Here is a 23,288-nt window from a genome sequence, read left to right on the forward strand (position 1 = left end):
AGAGAAAAAAGATCAGGACAGATGGAGGAAAGAAAACAGGTTGGTCTTAAGGTGGACGTTCAGGGCAAAGTTAATACCGAGTCAGTTATTTTTAAATAGTATTCTTATTTTGAAAAAATGTTCACTAGCAAGATGATTAATTTATTTAAAACATGAAACAATTGCTGCTTGGCCATATGATTTAGTAGAGAAGAACACAGACAAGAGGTGAAGGAGACAGACATGAGGATGGTGATGCATCTGATATAAAAGAGAGCAGAGATGACTTCAGTCAGGAATAATTAAACTATTGAAGTCACAAAAACCTAGATGCTAATTCTGGTTCAAAGTTCTGCTGACCACTTGTTCACGTATTTTGGGAAAACAAGTGCAGACATACATGACAAGTCAATCCCAACAGAGAAGAATGAGGAGAGAGGTTCAGATGATGATAATGATGATGATAGAGGGTGGGAGACGATCAGCTGGTGATGAAGAGGGAGAAGAACAGAGAGGTACAGAGGAGAGGGCTGGGGTAAGTTATTTCTCGGAAGATTCTTTTGAATGGCATCACCTCACAAATTTGGGGAATCATTGAGGCAATACACGGTTGAAAATAGCTCACAAAAATGTTCTTCTGGGTCATCTCCCTAACCAGATAAGAAGTGATGAGATTTATACATGTAAACAATAAAATTGTTGTGGGGATGTTAAGATAGCTTTAGGAGTGGATGGGGTATTTTATTATGTGCATTTGTGTTTGTGTGTTAGTGTGTGTGTGTGTGTGGGGGGGGGGGGGTTACGTGGCCGCATACCCCTATTTAATTAGGTAGTTGCGCCCCTGGGTAGGGGCACCTTCCTGAGAAGAAGAAATTCAGAAAAGAAGCAGGCAACATCAAGGAGCCCATGTGTGGAAGCTGAAAGGAAGAGGAGACTTCCTGAGCTGCAGTTGCTTTGAAGTAGAAGTCCAAAACCGACACCCCACCCAAAAAAAACATCTGTCAGCAACACCTGTGAATGACTTCAAACCTGCAGTTCTTCAACATCCCCCAGTGATATTCCTACAGATGTTTGTGGCGAGCTCGCTTTAAGTCATGGGTAATGGATGCTGACAGGAGAGTCAGAGAAAGAAAGTAAAAAGAAAGCTATCAATAACACAGGTGGGTTTGGTTGAAATATAAATCAAAGATTTCAGGAGCGAGGATATAGTGAGACGGGCTAGGAAGTCCTAGGAGACAAAAAGTCTCACACATGTACTCACTAGAAAGTTTAAACATCTTTGAAAAAGAAAGAGGGGTTAGATCACAGGCAGAAAAAGATCAATACTAAGACTAATACTTTATAACCCACAGAGAGGGAATGAAAGACTGAGCGAACAAAGGAAACCAGGGAGACCAAGCATCTCTCACCTGAGTGCCGCAGATGGGATCCTCTTTCAGATGGATTCCCGGTGACTGGCCCTCCTGTAGGCTGCCTGTTGACACTTCTGACAGCAAGTCCTTAAGCTCTTCATCTTTTCCAAAAATTTCCACAGCAGACACACGGACTGAGAACCGAGTGCCAGTCTTCTCCTTTCTCTCATTGATGAGCTTGAAGAGCCAGGAAATGGCGCAGGGTACAATGCCTAGGCTCTGAGTGGAGCTGTCTTTGCCAATCATGGTGTATGTCTTGCCTGGGGATGTATGATAGGGAAAGAGGTATAACAAAAAGAAAATATGGCCTTGAAGCAAGCATATTCACTTTATGTTATGTCTTATTCCACCAAGCTGCCTGGAAGCGCAGTATTTCTAAAAGAAAGGAACGACAGGCACTGGGAAAAAGGGAAAAGATAAAGGCGGACATGGAAGGAGGTTATACATGTGAATCAAATGCAAAAGAGAATGACAGCAAACAGCTGCATGAAAAGAGAAGTCTTCCACTTAAGCATACTAGCCAGAGCAGTCACTCGGATTTTAATTATAGAGTAACCCCTGAAGCCTTGATGCTACACTTAATCCGTCACCCCCCACCTTCAGATTTCTTTCGCTTTAATCTCCAATTCCTTGACTCACCCCAGTGCATCACTGAACCAATTGTGGACACCAAGTGTAACTAACAAAGACCAATAAGAGTTTTTCTTTGGCTAACAAAGGCACTTGTCAAATCTGGTGCCTTTGGAGGAGCTTACCAAGCTTGACTTGACCGAAGCTGAAGATGCAGCCGTCTGCTCCGTTCACAACAGACTGGACGACCTCCGCTACTGTTCCTGAGCACACCTCCGCCTGTGACAAAAACATCGTCTAATGTTTAGTTTCAAAATTTTGTGCCTGGGAAACAGAAAGAAAAACAATATTTGTCCATTCAAAATGAAAGCAAAATCATTTGTTTGTGAAGACTGTTTCATGCCGTTTGTTTCAGTACGGGGCCTCTGAGGCAAAGCCTCTGCAGACGAGTCTCATTCCCATACATCACACAACAAACAAGACCAACAAACAAGACCTCTAACAGCAGTTCTCATCCATACAACTGTTTGCCACCAGCAGTCTCGTCCCAGCAGCACAATATAACAGCTTGGCATGTGGGCTGCTGCTGAAACGTTTTGCCTTAAGCCACCAGCAGCTTATTTTTGAATGTATTTCCTTAAAATGAAAGGGAATACAAAAACACAGGTTTTCTCACACCTTGCAACATTAGTTGTAGTCATTTCTGGTTTTATGCTGTTAATTCTGAAGAGCCAATTGGAAATGAATATAATCCTCAAAGTTTAAGTAATTTTCCTTTAATGATATCTAATTATTTCTTCTATGAAAAGACTAATGTTTTGTTCTTGTTTTTGTGTTTTTGTTTTGTTCATAAATTACAGCAGACTTTTGATTCAGTGACAATTGTAATGGTTTGATAAAGCGGTGTCAAAAAAAGAGGTTGGATTTAAGTGGAGTGAATTCAGATCATTCTTCTGATGGCTTAAAATGCCCAGCTGTTAGCCCCACTCTGCCAAAAATTGCAGTTGACCCAAGACAAGAATCTTTTCTCTAAGCCCCTTACCACGCCCCCCCATGCTTAAGAAAGTTCTTAAGTTCTAGAGCAGACAAATTCCTGATCAACAAAATACGAAAAAAAGGAACAAATATAATGTCCATTACTTGTGAGGCATCCTGGGTAAAAACAGCATCAAAGGCGAATATCTTTGGAACGGCCACAGTGGCGGACCTCCTGTGTCCTGAACTGGAGTGTGGGCTAGACGCTGGGTCGTAGAGGGTCAGCTGCTTCTTCCTGCTGTCAACTTTCAGGAAGGACTGCGACTCTGAAGAGTCTGCATCCTCCAGAGATGGACAGATTCGCATCATCACTTTCACCTGTTCAGTTTAACAAAAAGAATAAGAAAAAGGGCTGCATTAAAAGAGAGGAAGGCACAACATTAGCAGAGAACTACTTGTTTTTTTCCTGATTAAATAGGTGGGTAAAAATGAGAACATAAACCTAAATTCAAAAAGGAGTCGAAGGTTTGCATTCTGAATAGAAGTTGCAAACTGAAACTCCCTCAACATTACGCATTAACATCACGTCCACTCTTTCAGAGCTGATGTACATCTGAGGTTTCCATGGAAACAGTCTCACAGTCAGCAGCAAACTCGATGGGTCAACACATTGCCTAATGGTGTTAGTAAAAAGGAAGCAAGGTGAGTATTGAAAGTCATTGCTATAAATGCTGAAAATTGTGTGAAGCACCCTGCTGGGGGGGATTATCCCACTCTAGGTTGTTTTTTTGGACTGAGAGCAGCTTAGCAGCCGGCAGAGCAGAGGCATATGGCCCCCTTCTTTATTCTACCTTTTTACACTCTGCAGCTTTTCTTCTGCTTTCTTACTTCATGTAAGAATTCTAAAACCGGCTGTATTTTGATTTGATATTCACAAAGAGAGCTTACAGACATGACACATTCCTCAGGTCAAAGTATGCCTCATCGCCCATGTATGGACTGAAGAAGGTGACAGCCTATAGATAAATGTTTTGTTTCAGCACCACACTGGCAAGACAATGCATTTCTTCTGTTATTGCTGTGCCTAAAGGAGTAAAGTCAACTTCCCAGCTGTATGCCGTGCTGCATCTAACAAAAGTCACACAGCTTTTACACTTGCTGTGCTGCACACAGCCTTCTGTGTGTGGTATGTGGGGGGGTCTTTGAGCATGTTGAGCTATATGAAGCTCCAGTTTACGATTAGCTTCCTTTAAAATGACAACTCGATATTGCTTCACGATCTGATGGTCAGATATAAACCTGTTACAATAGCACTATGAAAATATATCTGTGACTGACGAGGGACAGAACAGCTCCTGGGATAAGATTAGAAGGCTTTTTAAGACCCTGTCATCTCCTGGAGTTGTTTACTGTTACACCCTGACATTACAGCCAGAAAAGACTTTCTATATTCTACGTTGCACAAGATGGGAACTCTAAGCAATGTATAAAGCTTTCTGAAAAAGAACTTCCGCAAAATTGAAATGGAACTCTAAGAATAATGCTGCTTGGGAGTTGGAAAAAGTAACTTTGGACCTACTGCTCACAAAATATAATATGAGATAGGACACTGACCTTAAACAAAGTCTGCAGACATTACAGAAAAGTGAACTTATAAACTCTGTTAAAACCAGAATGACGGGTGTTAATCAAGCAGCAAAAGATGGAATTACTAACCTTGGACAGTTGACAGAATATGTACGCTTTTTTATTTCACAGCATTACCACATAATTATAATAATGAAATTGTTTTAAAAATTATTGAAGATGGTTAAAGTGATCATTCTCTAATTATATCATTTCACTTGTCCCAAAAAGTTATTATTTTTGTAATGAATAATAAACTAAAACATATTTTTAATCTTTTGATACTTGACCTGCATGTACTATGATGATTTCAGAAATAGCATCCAATTATATAATAATAATAATAATCAGCAGATATTGTTGATACCTGATCTGCATATGCTATGAAGATTTCTGAAACAGTGTTATGTCTATTTTTTCTGATATAGTGGTTTTTTTTTTATTGTAGTCATGATTTTTCTAATGAAAATAATCTGAATATATTTTAGGTAACTGATCTGTATGTGCTATGTTAATATACAAAATAGAGTTATATCTATTTTACATAATCATTAAGTAATTCATCGTTGTCATGTGATTTATTGATACTTAAGTATTCTTGATGACCAGAAACTGTGTTGGTAAGGTATAGATATCTGATATAAGAATATGAACCGGATAATGATAAATCACGTATTAAAAATGGTTAGGGTAGAACAGGGGTGGGATTAAATAAGTTTGCTTTCTTCCACTACATTTCAAGCAATTGATTTAATGATGGAGCAATTTTGATTTGATGTCTAATTATCCTATAAGTTGATACGTCTTTGTATGAATGTATGAATGCTGATTGTATTGTTTGGTGCATTATTCTTGCTTTGATTGCTTGAAATAAACCCTTTCAAATGAAAAATCAAATCAAAATGATATGAAAGACAGAATAATTTAATTTTATACATTACTATTTTGTAAGATATTTAAAAAATGGCATATTTTTATACTTTCTTATTGGCAAGCGTAAAATAAGAGTTAGAAAAGTATTTTCAAAAGTTCCATAAAGATAACTACTGATATTGTACATTTTATTTGTGCATTTAGACTAGTATGTGTTTCTATTAAATTGTATTGGTCATACAATTTTGAAAGGAACGTCCACATGCCTCTGCTGAAGCAACAACATCTCTGCTCTCTTTGTTATCTTGGCAGCCATCAGATACTGAAGGCCACAGTGTTTTCACACGTTGCACTAATGGCCTCTGTTTCCAGAGTCCATTAGTGAGGCTCCATCTCCATTGCGCCATCTACTCAGCTTTCTATACCTGACAAGACGTGTCTACGGGTCAAAATTGGAGATTTGGAAGTGACTTAAATAAGGCAAATGGAAACAAAACTAATATTTAGGTTGAATTGATGTAAAAACAGATGCAAGAAAATGCAAAAGCATGGAATCTTGCAGATATCACCACTGTGTCTAGGCTTTACAGGACGGCAGACAACACCAATGTGTCTACTCTACAGTGACAAATGTAAATCTCAGCAGATATATATGAACTTGTGTCATACAAGGGTTTACAACAGCAGTGAAATCTTCCATTCAGTTTAACCAAATCTTCAGCTGAGCCTTTATGTGCCTTTTCATCTGCTCAAACAAACGAACAAACAAACCAAAAAGGGAAGAGCGATGTGTTTGCACAGCTTTGTTGAATAGTTGTCCAAAAACAGCTGTCCTTGCTTTCTGCACTACATCTTTAATGTATTTAGAAGACCATCTTTTAACATGAGTACATTTCTATAAAATACACCTTCAGTGTTTGCAGAAACTGCTTCAACAAATGGACTGAATTCATGACCATGGGCTAATCTAGCTGAATCTGCATTGAATGGACCAGAGGCTTTTTGTGTGTAGACCAATGTGTCCCCACCTGGCATTTCAGCCCAATAAACTTTCCATTTGCACCAGTGGGAACAAGGTTGATGGAAGAAAGGAGTTACAGTTTGCAAAATCACATACTGAATTCAGCAACAACTGTGCCAATGCTTACCTTTCCCATTCCTGGGTTCTCTTTCACCTTGGAAACAGCTCGGAGCAGGCATGGCGGAGCAGGGGGTGGTGAGACCTGAAGGATGCCACTGAAGTTGGTCGGGTAGATGGAAGGCTCCTGGGGGTGGAGGGGCAAAGGCTGGTGTTTCTTCCGTTTGGAGGACAGGTTCAGCTTCTGAGCTGCCCTGGAAGAGTTTCAACAAAAACTTGAGTTGAAGCCATACCTATAGAACAAGGTTTCCAGAAAACTTAAGCAGAATAGAAAGTTTTAGAATCCTTTTCCTTCAACTCACATCTTGTGTCACGAAAAACCTCTTTTCCTTGATTTACTTTAATCAGACATCAAGTCACAAACATTCAGAGACCAGATACACCTGTTCCAGCTAAAGAATAAAAAAACTGTTAACACATCAATTTATTTTGATCAAAGTCCTTATAAAAGATGAAAACTGTCCCAAATATGACAGGTGAGAACTGCTGAAGCTACCATTTGGGACTACACATGTCTGAGTTAAGAGAGCTAAGCTGTTACAACAGAGGATGACTTATTTAAGTCATAGTGTAAGCATGTGATGGACAAAAGGAGGTTTCATAACACCTAAATTGAAAATAGAGAAACTTTTTTCAGAAATGGTTTTTAAACATATTATTATTTAAAACTAAATACATTTGTGTTTTTTCTCTTTTGAGTTCAGCTTCGAGCTACAAACGAACATAATAAAGAAAGTAAGTAAGTATGGTTTTGTAGTTTTATAAGCCCCACAGTGCCCAATTTCAGAGCAGAGAAGCTGGACAGACTTAGTGGTTCCAGTTGTGGCATGTGCTTGGGTCAACTAACATAGATCAGCCAGCAATGCAGGGTCAATGAAAACAGTAAAACAGCAAGAAAAATGTAAAAGTCCTTTCAAACTGTTTTCACCCAGATTTCAGAGAAGTAAGGAGAAGACAAAGGAGTGGTTGTGGACATGGAATGACACGTGGGAGATGAAAAAAACAAGTATCAAGTAAAAGAATGAGAAATCTGCAGTGCAAGGAATTTTGTCTGAGATTAAAGAACATTTGAGAAAGAAAAAAAAGGAAAACTGAAACAGATCCAGGTGTGTCCAGGTCGTTTCCTTAAAGAGTATTTCTGGCTCATTATTCCTGCTCTCCTCTAGTTGGGCCTGGGTGGGCTCCTGCCCATAAAAAAAAAAAAAAAAAAACATGTTCCCTTTTCCCTGGAGTGACAACCAAACCCTTGTCTCCCCTCTTCACTGTACACCCCCCACAGAGACAGCCCAAGAGCACAATCATGGAACACACTGCTGGCTGATGGAATAATTATTGCATCCTAGAAGGCTACAGGAGAAGGAGCTCCCCAGGGAGCTGCCTGTGTGTGATAGCATGCGAGACGGATCGTGTGACTGGAAGAAAAAATTAGATGAAATAGATGGATGTGAAAGGGAGAGGAAAAAAAACGCGAAAGCGCACCATGTGCTGTCCACGTGCTTGTGTGCGGCAAGATGTGAGGCGAGTGTGGCTTGTGCGTGCGTGTTTAAGGGTATCCGCAGTACATCCATTCAAGACCAATCGGCCCTGTCTCTCACTCACTCTGCCTCACCTCATTCTGTCTTTTCTTTTTTAGCTGAGACATAAATCAAGAGTCTCAAATCACCCAGAGATGCAACATAGAAAAGAAAGGAGCTAAACTGATTTGTAACTGTCTTGATCCGTGAGCTGCACTCACACCCAAAAGCTCAGACCCTCACCTTGACTTCTGTTCGATGCTGCATGTTGACACTTATGTGTTCTTGGATAAATTGTAAAAATGAATAAGGAAAACTATTCAGTTTCTCTCTCTATCTCCTTTTTTCAACGTCACATTTGATCAGGGCATTTCTTCACTTTACAACAGCTTGTCCACCTGTTCACACTCAATCCCCATCCTAACAAAGCTTTCTTCTATCAAAATTTCCTTGGAGCAATCAAAACAAACCTGCCTGTCTGGTAAAGTTAAATAGACACATTTCTGCATATAATCAAACAAGTAACGTGCACCAGGGGTGTACTTACAGCTCTTTCCAATCCATTATCTAGTTTATTTTCATAGTCAAAAATCAGACAACCATCTGAGTTCACTTTTGCAGCCCATGTCTTTGCTGTCGCTGCTCTCCGTTATTTGAACATCTGACACGTCGGCACAGAAGCAGAGAGCAAAGCGAGGAGGGGGATGCGCGCTAGTCTAAGCACGAGAGTCCTTTTTGCTCTGATGGCAATCATTGAGGTTCCACTTGATTTCACAGAGGTTTGTAAGAAGTGGAGAGGGGCCAAGGGGTGGAGGGGTGGAGGGAAATGCGCGGATGCCACAGCACCTGAATGCGTCAGGTGGGCAGGAGGAGGAAGAGGAGTACTCTGCAGGAAAATGGGATAGGTGATGAAGGATACAACTAATCCAGAGAGTTTGATAGGAAGCAAAGAACGGGAAGGTGAGGAGGAGGAGCCCACGCTCGCGAAGAAGCTTTAACTGCTTCCATGTTCTTCACCGGAAAAAGTTCAGCAGCTTAAAAAGGAAAAACTGTCTCCAACTCCAATCTCCACTCCTTTTCTGGCATCCAGGTTTTTGTTCAAACTACAAGCTTCCTGGTTTTCTGTCATGCAGGTAATCCACTCTGCTGAGTGTGTTGCAAGCGGCTGAAGACCCTGACGGTTCTCTCTCGACTCCCAGAGTCGCTCAGAAGGAAAAAACATGAACAGGAAAGCTTCAATGCTCCCGGTTAAGCCAGCAGATTTCCTCAGGTGACTGGGAACGGCGAGAATTCCTGTTCCGCCACTTGGTCCTTCTCGAATCTGAAAATTCTGGCAGCTGTCCTGCCGCGTCTGTCTCTTTCTCTCCTTCCCTCAGCCACACACACCAACACTCCCTCCTCCCTCTTCTCCCTTTTCTTTCCTCAGCCCAGCCCCTTTTTTGCTCCGACTGCCAGACGAGGTGTCAGAGCTCGATTCCTGGCTGCTTGCGGCACAATTTGCCAGTACTTTCCTTCTCTCTATAACATACACACAGTCTGACAAAACCCTCAGCACAAACACACCCATGTATACACCCCAAAACACGTCACATGAATACTTAATGTCTACAGGAGCCCTCTCTTCTTTTAGGGTCCCTCACTTCAAACAGATTTAGTTAGTATGCCTACAGTGCATGCATCCATGAGCCCCAGTGAATGTCTGCTTCTGTAATGTACAGTCCTGCACGTTTGTATTGTTCATCACTGTTCAAGCATGTAATTAGCCAGACCAACCAGACTTTAACTAGCAATTTTGCACCCTCAAAAGTGGAAAGGGGCAAAAGCACAGAAATGTGGGAGGATATTTTATGAATGCGAGATGACCAGACTCAAGATAAAGGACTTTTTTTTAGGTGTGAGCTTGAAAAAAAAAAATGAAACAAGAATCCAAACAATGAACAGATGACATATCAGAAAGGCAGATTCATGTTGGCCAAGGAGAGGAAATGCAGTCAGTCAGTGGTCAAGGGTAAAAGGGGGCTGAAAGCATGTGAGTGGGTGAGCGCAGGGGTGAGAGTATGGTGTATTCCCTGGGCTACCAATTTAACAGAAAGGCCTCTAAGCCCCCCTAACAAACCCGTCTGTTTTGAAAGGCTGCTGCGTTGGCTGCAATGTGCCCACTACAACACATCCGCAAAGAGAGTGGGTGTGAGACTCGCCAGATGAAAGTACATTCAGCACAAAGCTCTCTTCGTCTGACATAGTACCCCTTATGTGAACTCTGCTGGATAGAATTTAAAGACAGAAAAAAACAGCTCTGCCTACAAATGTGAAGACCGCTCTTTTGTAATGAAGCAGGTTGATATATCACATAACCTTTAACGCCTTCTTCACCGAGCTTTTCTGCACTGTGTCCTGATTAATTTGCCTGACATGATCTTATTTTTAAAGGGTTGTTGCATGCTTCTCCAGCACAGAATTCCTTTGATTGGCAGCGGAAAACTACTCTAATGCCGACATTGGTCACTCTGACAGTGCAACCAGTAATTAGTCTTATCCCCTTTGCTGATACTAACGGTGTGCTTTCACGTGTTATACATCACAATGACACAAAAAGAAGGAACCGTCACAGTTGGAACTGTCCTGATAGCCTTTCTGCTCCATCACTGTCTTCTTATGAACAGACCACAGGGACAGATAATGACTGCAATATATATAAATGAGCCAGCACCAGACAGATGCAAAATCAAGCACCTTTTTAAAAGAAAAGGTCTTCTGGAGCCTTTGTTTAGGAAAGGAAAGTATTTCCTTCTCACCTTTTGGGGAGTGATGGTGGAGGAGGTTAATGACTGCAGAACAGACATCGTGGAGGGGCTGATTTTTTCTACCACTTTCAAAGCTTCAAGTTGGCCAGATGTCAATAATATCCCCAGCCTTTTTTTTTAAAAAAGCTTTGTCAAATTGGCTTGAGAAATACCTTAGCCTCAGACAGTCATTAGCTGGCACACCCATCAGCTTGTTTGTGCAAATTTGTCTCTGTTCTCTGAGCAGCTATACAGCTCTTTAGGTCGATCCTTTCAGTGGATAATTACCATGCTGGCTGCATTTACTATTCTTGGCACTTCCTTTCCTCTGATTCCCCTCCTCTTTTTCTCTCCCCACAGACAAGATAAGCCTGCTCTGGCCATTCATGCAGGGATCAGATCATTGGGTCTGATATCACACTGCTTCACCACCCCATAACAGGCAAGTCTCCCACTGCTGCTGATTAGCAGCCCGGCATAGCTCTTCATGAATGGAGGTACACCAGTCATAATGACTGCAGTACAACAAGCCAGGCTTTCTTTGTAATGTCCACTGCCTCATCTCTACAACAGCAGAGTTTTTTTTCTCTATTCTCCATTTTCTTCTTTTTCTCCACTCGTTACCCATACTGGACAGGAGCGCAACATAAGAACTTGCCCCTGCAATGCATCCCTTATTGGAACTGATCTCTTACCTTCATATGCTGCAAAACCATAGTTCATAGCCCATAGCGGGTGCCAGCCCTGACCCATCTCTCCTAGAGTGCTTTTACATTCGAATAATCTGGCGTTTTTTTCTATTTCCTCCAATGATTGAGGAAAGCTATAAATGTCACACCTTGATTTGTACTTTATGCTGAATTCAACTGAAATTTTTTAAAAAATCACAAGAGCTGCTCTTTTGGGGTGGCATTGCCACAAACTGTCAAAAAAAGAGGAAGGAAAAGAAAAACAACTATTCCTGCTATAAAGCTGACTATCTTAATAAATTATGTGTACTATTTAAACATTTTCAAGCCTTTTTTGATTGAGATAAATGATTGGTTTACTCAGACTTGTATTTTTACATCTCTTATTATTTTTGGTTGACATCTCCTCTTTGGCTCACCTTTGTTTGATCCACACCAGATAAGCTTTTTTTAAAATTTTATAACACACAATTTCTGGAAGTCAAATCTTGTGCAAACAAACAGCTTAACTTGGTGACTCCCTAATTTTTTTAGAACTAATTTCTTGAGTTCCACGAGTCCCTGACATTAATTTCTGATAGCATTTTTCAGAAATGAAAGCATTCTTACTCCTCAACTCAGAGAGATCTCAATCCCTGGATAATCCCTTTACTTGAACTTTACCCCAGTCTTTTGAGCACAACTGAGCATCTGTGTACAATCTCAATTTAGGTCTTGATTCAACCGTGACAGAGTTGCTCTAGAAGGACTTTCTTTTATATGCAATTAAGGGAATCTTGTTTGAATTCATGTGCACAAATCAGTATTGTTGCACAGTAAAATCAAAATGCCACATCAGCAGAATGTTTTGACTGACTATGCTGGATTTGTGTTGGTTTTCCAGGTGAGATGCCATGTTTTCGAGAGGAAGGATAATCATTAAGAAACCACCTCAGAGCTAAAATCAGTGCACTGTCTTATTGATGGGCTCCCCTTGACACGATCAAACAGCTCTATGCCCCAAAGGTGTGAGTGCGTGTGTGTATGGGGAGGGCAACATAAATCTGCCAGCTCCAGGAGAAACACAAGACTTCATTTGAAACAAGCACTTCAAACAAATGTTCAGGCTCGACAGAGCAGAGTGACGAAATGGCATGTTTTAGGTTTCAGCAAATTTGGATGAAGCAAATCCTCACCTCTGCATTGCCATCAGTTAGTGTTATTGGGTCTTTTTTGTTTGTTTGTTTGTTTGTTTGTTTGTTTATTTTTACATTTTTGGCTTTAAAATAATCAAACAACAATGAGCTTCATATGTAGTCATCCTACAAAGCTTGGCAACAAGAGAAACAATGTTCTATTGATTTTGATTTATAATTGCCATTTCATATAATGTAGCTTATTCTCATTTATATTATCACCCATGTTTTACATACATTATCACTGCAATGAAAAGCTCAATGTGTCATTTTAAAACAGGTGTTGACCCTAACAAAACACAGCAAAAATCTTACCATATTCAAGTTTTTTACCCTTTTAGTATGTTTATGGAACAAAACTCATAAAACTATCTCTCCCATTCGTGTGGCTCAGACGTTTAGTGCTCTAATGAGTCAATCTTCTATCAAAGTCGTCCTGAAATCAAGAGATCCCTGATATGAACACCAATTTACTTTCCCCAACTTCCTTTATCCAAACACGTTAAGTAAAGCTGCCTGTTGCTAGAAATTTGACAAATACTGAAATTAATTGCTAATTTTGTTTCAAAACAACAGAGAAGATTTAAAAAAACACTTTGAGTAACAAGACATATGGAGCCCGTGAACTGACATGGGTAAAAAAAATAAATAATAATAATTCGTTCCCTTGAAATAATATTTAGTTACTAGAGCTGTGACCGTGTGGGATTTTTGATCACCGCGGTGATGATTCATGGCTTAGCTGAAGATCTGGGGGATTCCCCTCCTTGCGTGGAGAGGGACAGGGCGCCAGGTCCAGGAAGCCAATACCCAAAGGACATTACCTGAGGACCTGGTTCCCCCCAAAAGGAATGGGGTAGGTGACAGAAGATCACTGCCCACTGCCTTTCTTTCATAACGTATGAGTGTGTGTGTGTATTGGGGTGTGCAGTGTGGTGGGGTAAGGAATGTGTGTGAGAAAAGGTGTAGGTAAGGTTGGTGGGCACTGTGAGGACTCATGTTTGCTGGCAGTGATGTTTAAGTTCCCTCCCAAAAAGGGGTCCTGAAACACAAAAGCAAATCCGGGTGCAAATTACCAAATACCGTTTTACAAAAACAATCTCCCCTTTCATTGTTGTGTTTTCTGGATTTGGTTATTTGTAACGGGGTTGTTTTTTTGTAATTTGGTATTTGGTAATTTGCACCCGGATTTGGTTTTGTGTTTCAGGACTCTGTAATTTGCTTTGTGAATTTTTGTTGTGTTTTGTGACTTGCTGTTGTGTTTCAGTATTTGTTCATTTATACTGGGATTTGTTGTTGTTGTTTCCCAAATGTAAGCGTGTCTGTCTTGCACATCTCGGCCACCGTAGTCATGACCCAGAGCTCATGACCATAGGTGAGTATTGGAACGAAGATCGACCGGTAAATTGAAAGCTTTGCTTTCTGGATTAGCTCTCTTTTCAACACAACAGACCGGCACAGCGACTGCATAACGGCGCAAGCTGAACCAGTCCGGCTGTCAATCTGCCGCTATGATCTTCCCTCACTCCTAAACAAAACCCTTAGATTCTCCACCTGGGGAAGGAGCACTCCACCGACCGACCGATTGATTGTAGTCAATACAAATAAAATTACACAGATTTATTAAACTCATTACAGAAATGATGAAATTCATAGATAAAAAAAACTAACTCAAACAAAGACACACTTAAGTCACATTTGCATAATTAAGTATAGGGATCATTAAATAGAGTCAAGTAGAGCTTGATTTATTACTTGAATAGCAGTGAGAGGAAGCTATCTTACAGTATCCCACCCCACTGAGTTAATACATTTTATAGTTTTGCCTGGTTTTCATAATCCGGTTCTGATCAGATATATTCTTTTCAAGTAACAAAATCAAGTGCTTATTCAAAGATAATTTGTTGTAATCCAACCATGGTTTTATTTTGTTTAACTCTGTGTTCACCAAATTAATGAGTTCCCTATGATTGTCTGTACAATACAATATATTTGTGTTATCAGTGAATATTAAGTTTTGAAAGTTTTAAAACACTGAATATATCATTTATGTAAATATTAAATAGTAGCAGGCCCAGAATTGATCCTTGTGGAACACCACAACTCATCTCTTTGGCTTCTGATATAAATGTATTAATCTCGACAAATCTTTTTCTTCTCATTAAATAGCTTTTGACCCAAATTAGCACTAGTCCTCTTGTCTCATACTCTTCCAGTTTGTCAAGTAGCATGTCATGATTGAGAGTGTTAATGCTTTTTTTAAGTCAATGACAATTCCAGCTCCAGATTTCTTTTTTTCCTGGGCATTTGTGATTTCTTCCACAACATCAATGATAGCCATTGAGGTTGATTTATTTTCTCTAAAACCATATTGGTTTTCAATTATAATTTTATGTTTAACCATAAATTTTATTACTTTATCATTCATTATTTTTTCAAACATTTTGAAAATTTTGGAAGAAACGGGTCTATCGTTTGTAAATAGTGTTTGTCTCCGATCTTATAAATAGGGACATATTCTACAAAGAGCAGACCTCCGACCAGCCCTTGGATGTGCCAAGAAATTCTTGATCATGAACAGACCCGGTGATAAAGGGCAGCACTGCTGGAGTCCAACATGCACCAGGAACAGGTTAGAGTTACTGCCGACTATGCAAACCAAGCTCCTGCTCTGGTCATACAGAGACTATAAAGCCTTCAGTTAGGCTCCTCAGACCCTAAAGACCTTAGATGTCTTCAACATATATTTGACTCATCCAGAGTCCATATTAAAACAGGGCTTTGGCAGGGCCACTCATATGGTGGCCAGACTTGGTTTACATAGCTCATTTTAATTCTTCAGAGACCAGACAGCCCTCAGTACGGCTCTTCAGAACCCAAATTCTATATGTGTTGGACTCATTCAACACATATGGACCATATGGAATCATCCAGAGTCCATATAAAAACAGTCAGGGCTGTGGCGGGGCCGTGCATCCGGCGTCCAGACTTGGTTTGCGGAGCACATTTTAATTCTTTAAAGGGATGTTGTTCCTCATTGGGACATTGTTCTCTGTATTTTAAACTGTTGTTTTTTTGTTTTGAAACTGCTGCTGCTGGGTGGAGCTCCTGCATGAGTTTGTTTGTCTGTTTTGCTGTGCTTTGTGGTCTGTAGTTAAATTCTTCACCTACCATCATCCTCATTTGGCATTATGAGATGTGTACTTATGATAAAAAACATTTGTCCACTGATCTGTTTTATAAATGCAATTTATATGTATGATTCTAATCTATTTAATCATGTATAGACTAAAAATCATTACATTCTGCGTATTCCCTGTTCAGTTACAGCGTGAACAGAGCAATACTTTGTGCAAAACGTTGCAAAAAATATAAATACAAGATTTTGTTTTAGGTTAACATTTCTGTCTGAATAAAAGTTTTTTTTGTCTTCTGAAAGGAAGTGAGAAGACGTTAAAACCTTACAAATTCTCACCCCCATGTCCTACACTAAATTTATCACAAACCCCCTCCTACCACTAAGTATTATAGTCCCATTCCCAAGCTAATGAATACCCTACATCCATATAACTAAAAATATAAATCTATATTGTCCCATTTTAATCTTTTTCCCCACAACACTTTGGTGCATCCCCACATGCTTCTAATTTATATTCATAAACCTATATATATCCTAAATTAAAAAAAAAAACACTAATACATTCCTAAATCATTACAATTTACATGTTCTCCTACAGTATTGCCTTGTTGGCTTAGATTAATAATCCGTTAAAGCCTATTTGAATTTTTGAGACAAGCCTTGCAAATTTAGACCTCTTTTTTAGCATGTGCTTTTCAAAGGTTTTAGCCACGATTATGTCACAGACTGACTTGTCTAAGTTCATGCACATGAGAGATACACTTTCTGAATATTTACAAAAATTAATCAAATTCATGTATGTAACTTTTTCCAACTTTTCCACACTATGCTTCTCCAAGTTGAAATCATGAGCCATGCACATATTCCACACTTCAACATACATTCGTGAATATAGAAGTTCATAGTTGTCCTTGGAACTCACATAGCCTGCCTTTTTAAACATATAAGGAATTAAAACTGTGAGGTACTTGTTAATCAAGTGTTTACATTCATCTTGTTTGACCGATAGATTACTGTCTATCGCATTTGATCCCAGATTTATGACCTCAGAAGTTTTTCTTGTCAATGATTCGTTTGCTGAATGAGACTCTTGATCAGATGCTGGATTTAAATTTGGCCTCATTTGACTTGTATTTTCCAGACTGCTTGTTTGTAGTGCTTCATCAGAGTCTTCAAAAACGAAGGCCGACTTTGGGCAGCTGCTGATATCTTTACAAACAATCTTCTTCTTTAAAATACATCTTTTAAATGAGGTTGCCACAAGATTTTCAAAGAGTTTCTCCTCAGATTGCAGGAACATCACAACGGTAGTGCGACCTTTTCTTACACTTTTTTTGACACTTTTATAAATTCTTCTGACAAGCCCTTTTAGGTTGTCCTCGCTTATGTAGCATTCTAGTTTTTGTGCTTCAAATGAGAGTCTCCCAAAAAGGCGCTTCCTGCAGGATTCAAACATATCTTGAGAAAGTGGGGTCTTGCCTTTTGTAAATATACGTTCAATAAGATCCTCCACTAGTTTCTCAATTAGGGTTATTTTAGCGACTCTTGCTGCAGCCAAGTCTTTTTTAATCTTCTTCTTCAAAGAGCCGTCTTTCAAATCTTTTGTCATTTTTGTTCCTTTATCAGTTGTGTGTGCCTCTGCTTTATTTTGGGCAACGGAAGGGTCCTGTACTGTAAAGGGCTGGGCCGTCTGTTCTGTCCTTTTTTGCTTTTGTTCTTCACAAAGATCTTTGATCAATTGGCAGCAGTTCTCCACAATCAAATCCACACTAGTGTTGGAAATACGTGTTTTCTTTGATGCCAGCTGCCTTAACACATCCTTAGTTATTAGAAATGTTAAAGTGTTGCAACTGTGTAACGTTGTGGTGTCTTTGCTGCTTTTGAGAACCTTCGCAAATGCCGTAGGTACAGTGCTGACAACACAGTCCCTCACAAATTCTCCTGTTAAAGTTTTACCACTTTGTTTCAAAATGGATAAAACTTTACGTGTTAACTTCTTCATGAAGTCCCGGATAATCTCTTTGCACCTTTCATCTGGTTGTCCAGAAATGAGGCGCCTTATCTGGGGCTTGATGAATCTGGCAAGATTTAATTCAATCAGAATTTCAATCTCTTCCTGCAGATCTTGTTTGAGGTGGTTCATGATGTCTGTCTACTTGTTTTTTTTTTAACTGATAACTGTAAAACTGCAAACTGTACTCTGTATGTAAAACTGCAAACTTTACTTGATACGCAAAACCCTAAACTTGCTTTGGTCTGTAAAACTGAAAGGGGGTATTAGTCAAGAACGTCACAACAAATTACAGCGACTTATTATTATGCCATATGACATAATAACAAATCATAGCAACATGTTATTATGTCATATGACATCATCATTGCCACCATCATGCAATGACGATGATGTCATATGACATAATAACATGTTGCTATGATTTGTTGTTATGTCATATGACATCATCATTGCCACCATCATGCAATGATGATGATGTCATATGACAAAAACAACTCAAAGCTAATATGACATCATGTGATTATTTGATATCGTGATGATGTCATATGAAAACAATCAAACAGAGGGAATAATTCCTAGCTGCGTGGCCGTCATTCATTCTATCATGTATCATTGAGATTTTCAAGGTCTGTAATGACAACAACATGTGATTATAGTGTTGCATTTAGGCGAGGATCTTATATTTTTTCTGAGCTTTAATCCAATCGGTAGAAGCTCACTGGTGTTAAGGAAAACATACATTTTTGAGATCACGGATTATCCCCTGTTTAAACGGCTCAGACAGGCGTAAAGGAGGCAGAACTGCTACCGGCCGCAAATCTTTTTAAAAAAAATGTTACTATTAAACAAGGAGGAAGTGCTGTACTATTCACACATGCATGGACGGAATGTGTAACTGTTGCACATCAGGTAGCTTCAGTCTGTCTTGTTTTTACCTAATGCGCTGTGCAGCTAGGGGTGTGCTACTTCCTTTGTTCATGTTATGGAGGAGAAGAAGTAACAGCGCTGTGCTTTTCCAGGTGTGTTAGCCTGCAGTGGCAGAAGAAACTTGTTTGGATGTCAATCATGAGGATTATTTTTTACCAAAAATGCAATTGTGACAGGGTTGTAATTACATTCTGTACAAACTTCGGCTCCTTGTTTTTTGAGCAGTCCAAAGACCTTGGAGTGCTCCTTGTTTTTTGAGCAGCCCAAAGACCTTGGACTGCTCAGTGACGTAATCGAAGAATCCGCACAAATTTCAGAACGAGAACCATCAGGTTCTCCTACATGTTGGTTTTGGACTTCCGTCACATCATCAACAAGTTACGGGCCAAAGCTAATTAGTTAATGCGACGTGTCTTCCTCACCAGAGTTCAGATATTTAAACTCTGGACGTACTGCGACCAACATGGGCTCCAGGAACTATGATCGCGTCTGTATATTGACTTATCATGGAAACATTGAAACAGAAACTCTGCTGACGCGCAAATTGCGTTCACTGTGAACACATCTTTGCATAACTTCTTGTTGCACTGCATCTCAGCTCCTCTAGCTCCTGTAGCTCCAACACTCTCTATTTTTTAAACAACTGCTCATATTCTCAGCTAAAGGGTGTCTTGACTTTTTCACACCTGCTTCCCTAAAACACTGGCCAAGCCCACACATCTCTCAAGCTCGACTGTTCATGCAAGTGAGTCTTGCACTGTCAGGCAAGTAGGCAAAATCTTTCTAAAAGCTTAAAACATGCTTTAAGGTTTTATTGTAACTTTTTTTTAGTGCAGGCTAATGTCACTATTGTGAAACTGACAAATAGCAGTGTTGCATGTGTAAAGGCTAAAGAGTGAAAACTGTTTTATTTACTTTTTATATAATGATATAACAGATGGATTTTTACGTAATGGGTGAAAGGGTGCTTTTTCTAGGTATGGAAGGGTTGGTTGAAAAACTCACCGTAAATGTTTAGAAATAAGACAAACTTGCTCCACCAAAACTAGACTGTGAAGAATTCGACATCCAACATGCAGTCTGACACTCTTCAAACACAGTGGAGTGAGGATTTCGAGGAAAGCTTTTGTTCCATAGAGGTGTTCAACAAGCGTTTTGTTCCTGCACAGCGTCTGACCTTGGACACACAGAATCAAATGGTGCATTATTTGTGTGCTGACTGCTGACAGCCCAAGGCTGCACACACATCTTCCCTGCAACAGTCCCCAGCCAATTAGGTGAGGCCAAATGCATTCAGGTAGCATCTGTGAGTACAATGTGTTGTAAGAAAAGACTACAAAACCAAAATGACAGCACTTGTGAAAACTAACTTTACAGATCAAAAATACCCTAATGGGAGATTAATATTAATATGATGTTAAAAAAAGCCGAAAAAAGTAATTAGGAAAATACAATCTTAATTTTGCCTTCTGGTTGTAAATCTGTTTTGTCTCTGAATTCCTTTTACATGGTCTGTGGACTGAGCTGGAAAACAAGGGATTAGGGAATCCTCTGGAGAGTTGCTTGAATAACAGGGGATCATTTGAAACTTCGGGGAAGAGAAAGGTTGTAATTGTTGGGAAAGGAAGCACTGCAGATGCAAAGGAGGAAGAATGAATTGGGTGGTGCCGACATGAAACAAGGATGAAGAGGAAATAGACAAAAAAGAGATGGTGTGAGAGGGATCAGCGGGGTGTACAACCAAGCCCCATCTTCGATCAGTAGGCCTGGCTCTGTGCCAGCAAAATGCTGTCCGCTTGGAGGTAAATCATTTTCTGCCTGAGAAAAAAGCAGCAGAAAAAAAATGATTGCTGGGGCCGTGCCACAGCCAGCTTGGAATTGCAATATTCCCAAGGATGGGAATCCCCAGTCGGCCAAGAATAAATGAAACAGTTGGCGACAAAATTTGAAAAATAAAAGTACTCATCAATATTCAAGAAAATCTGTTTACCAGCTACAGTGCATGGTTGTAAATATAAATGTAGGCTCTGGACGTTAGCAACTCAGAGACTAAACAGAAATCCTGGTGGTTTTTAGTCTGATTCTGCTATCATGCAAAACTGTGCGGAAGCCCTACAGCTTCAGATGCTTAACCCATTTGGGCAAACCTCAGTTCCACAGAAAAAGCTGTACTTACATGTGATTTATATAAAACAAAATGTGGCACAAAAACCAAATAATTAAAATTGGTTTGTTATATTTGTTTATTCTGTTCCCAAAGCACTGCAAACCTATCTCCAATCACTGACTCACCCCCCTCGATTTCCCAATTCCTTGACTCAAAAGCTCTAAACCTCTCTGGCTAAAAGATGGGCTTACTCTGGACTTAAGACAAGCACAGTAAGGGACATTTGTGGTTATAATGCCATTTACAATCCCTTTTATTGTCTGTTCCAGCATTCAGGATCACCTCTTGCTAATGCGGCCCTAACAAGCTCAAACATTATGCCATGAAGAAGTGAACAAAGAATGGGGCTTAGGCTCTACAGGACTATTTGGCGGTCAATGAGATAAGTGGGCCGTTTAAAGGCCCTGGACGAAAGAATTGGACATATCTGGAAAAAGTCAAAAGGTCACAGAAGGAAGAGTTCCTAATTATTGGCTTCGACTTGTTTACGAGTCTTAAAGAAAGGGTAAGCACTGGAAAAATGCACAGCTGTTGTGTGACAAGGTTTAGGAAACAAAAGTAGAAGTCAGAATAATAAATATGCCTTTTAGCTGATTGGTGACATGATATAAAAGGAAGGTTTTTCTTTTTCCCACCTCCACAGACTGCAGTCGCCTCGCCTCTGGCACTGCTGACAAAGATTAACAGCGGCTTTCATCTCTTCCAGTGAATATGCACCACGTTCCTCAGACACAGCTTCGGGTATGCTGCTCCTGTCCAAGGCTGCAGACATGCCAGCATAACTTCACATCCTTAACACAAATTTTGAACTCTGATTCAACCAGCATCCCACCCATATCTTTACTCACAAATCTCAGGCGGTTCTGCTCAAGGCCAACAAACCGTTGCTGATGCATCAAGTCATTGCAAAGGTAGAATGTTTTATATACAAGACATCTAAGAACTCTAAGATTCACTGAATTCTATAATTAAATCTAACAACAACTCAGCTTTAGAAGTACCACTACATGAGAACTTGATGAGCGTGGGAGAGACACGTAGAAGTCGGCATACTTCTGCTCCATTTCGCTGCTTCATTAATCACTCTCTGCCAGGGCAGGACACCTAGCGATTATTTATTTGCACTTCTTCACATGGAGGCTATCACAACAAACAGGCCCGCAGGCTGCTAAGAACATTTGGGGGTGATTAATCAGGAGGATGACAGGAAAGACAGAATGCAGGAGGAGGGGATTTCTAACAAGTGTTTCCTAATCTTTCATCTATATTCTAGTCAACAGGCAACCCAAAAACAGCTAAAGGGGTCCAAGTCAGGTGAAATGAGCTGAGTTGTCAGTAAGATATGGCCCTGATAGTAGATGTGGGGATGATAACTTTTTTTCAGATAAAAGACAGAAAAACTGTCTAGGTCAGGCAGGTTTTGATCTTCAAGCACAGAGGATGTGTTTACACCCTCCTATTTGGAAATCATCTGTTAATCCAATATCACACTAATAAGACAGGCAACAACTACATGGAGTGAGTGTGGTTAAAGAGATGCTTTAGTAAGCACTCCATAGCCAGATTTCTTATACTGGGTCACAACCCGATTATGGGCTGTAATCCTCTCTGTTCAAGACAACGTTTATGGAAAAAAGGGGGATAGAAACAGATATGTCATCCTCTCACCTTTCCATTTATATTTACAGAGCAGTTGACCTTAATCGGTGCATTTGGTGATTGAATCTGTGAGTCTGCAAAGTCTCTTCAAGGATCACCAGCTGCAGTTCCTGCCTTACATACACACTGTGCACACTTTGGCAGCTTCCGAAATGATTCCTCAATGTTCAATGGATTATTCACATAGATCCATATTTACTGGAAAGTTTTTGTGTATCTTTTAGTATTGCTATGGGTAATTTTTCACTAAAGTACAAATTCAACTTAATAACTGTAGCTCTTTCCAACACATCACTTCTTTTTTACAAACTTTTTAGTTTTATTGCTTGAAATAACCTTCAGTTATAATTCGTTCAGGTCTTTTATTGGCAAATTAATCAAATGAATTTGAAGTTTCAGCATCGTCTTCAGTCTTTTCCAGCTCTTTTCATGCTTTCTTATTTAAAATTTTTGCTGAAGGAAATTACAGACCTCCAGCTATTTAGCAGATAGCTTCAGCATTTTATCGAAATATCTTCAAGAACTTATAAAACATTTTTGCCCAATCTTTAGAATATTTTTGTGCGTAAAATTAATTGGAAAATGAAAAGAATTCTATCAATGTTCATGGTCAAAAAACATTTTACTTCTTAAAAAAACCCCAAGTCC

At 39.7% G+C, this 23,288-nt stretch overlaps 1 protein-coding gene across 4 annotated transcripts in view; it reads right to left on the reverse strand.

Moving 5' to 3' along the window:
- The window catches only part of kif26a (kinesin family member 26A), a 72,690-nt gene that overhangs the window by 9,555 nt on the left and 39,847 nt on the right, over window positions 1-23,288 (reverse strand). For 3 of the 4 annotated variants that reach the window (XM_011490381.3, XM_011490382.3, XM_011490383.3), the window contains 4 exons: window positions 6,584-6,767; window positions 3,102-3,314; window positions 2,147-2,240; window positions 1,389-1,651 (listed from right to left, as the gene is read on the reverse strand). In XM_011490381.3, the coding sequence (XP_011488683.1) occupies window positions 1,389-1,651; window positions 2,147-2,240; window positions 3,102-3,314; window positions 6,584-6,767 (754 nt within the window). Of the gene's footprint in view, window positions 1-1,388; window positions 1,652-2,146; window positions 2,241-3,101; window positions 3,315-6,583; window positions 6,768-8,634; window positions 9,598-23,288 lie in introns of those variants that run through there. The other variant, XM_011490384.3, reaches the window with a different exon arrangement.

The sequence above is a fragment of the Oryzias latipes genome, chromosome 22 (assembly GCF_002234675.1).
Source record: "Oryzias latipes chromosome 22, ASM223467v1".
NCBI classification, from domain to species: Eukaryota; Metazoa; Chordata; class Actinopteri; order Beloniformes; family Adrianichthyidae; genus Oryzias; species Oryzias latipes.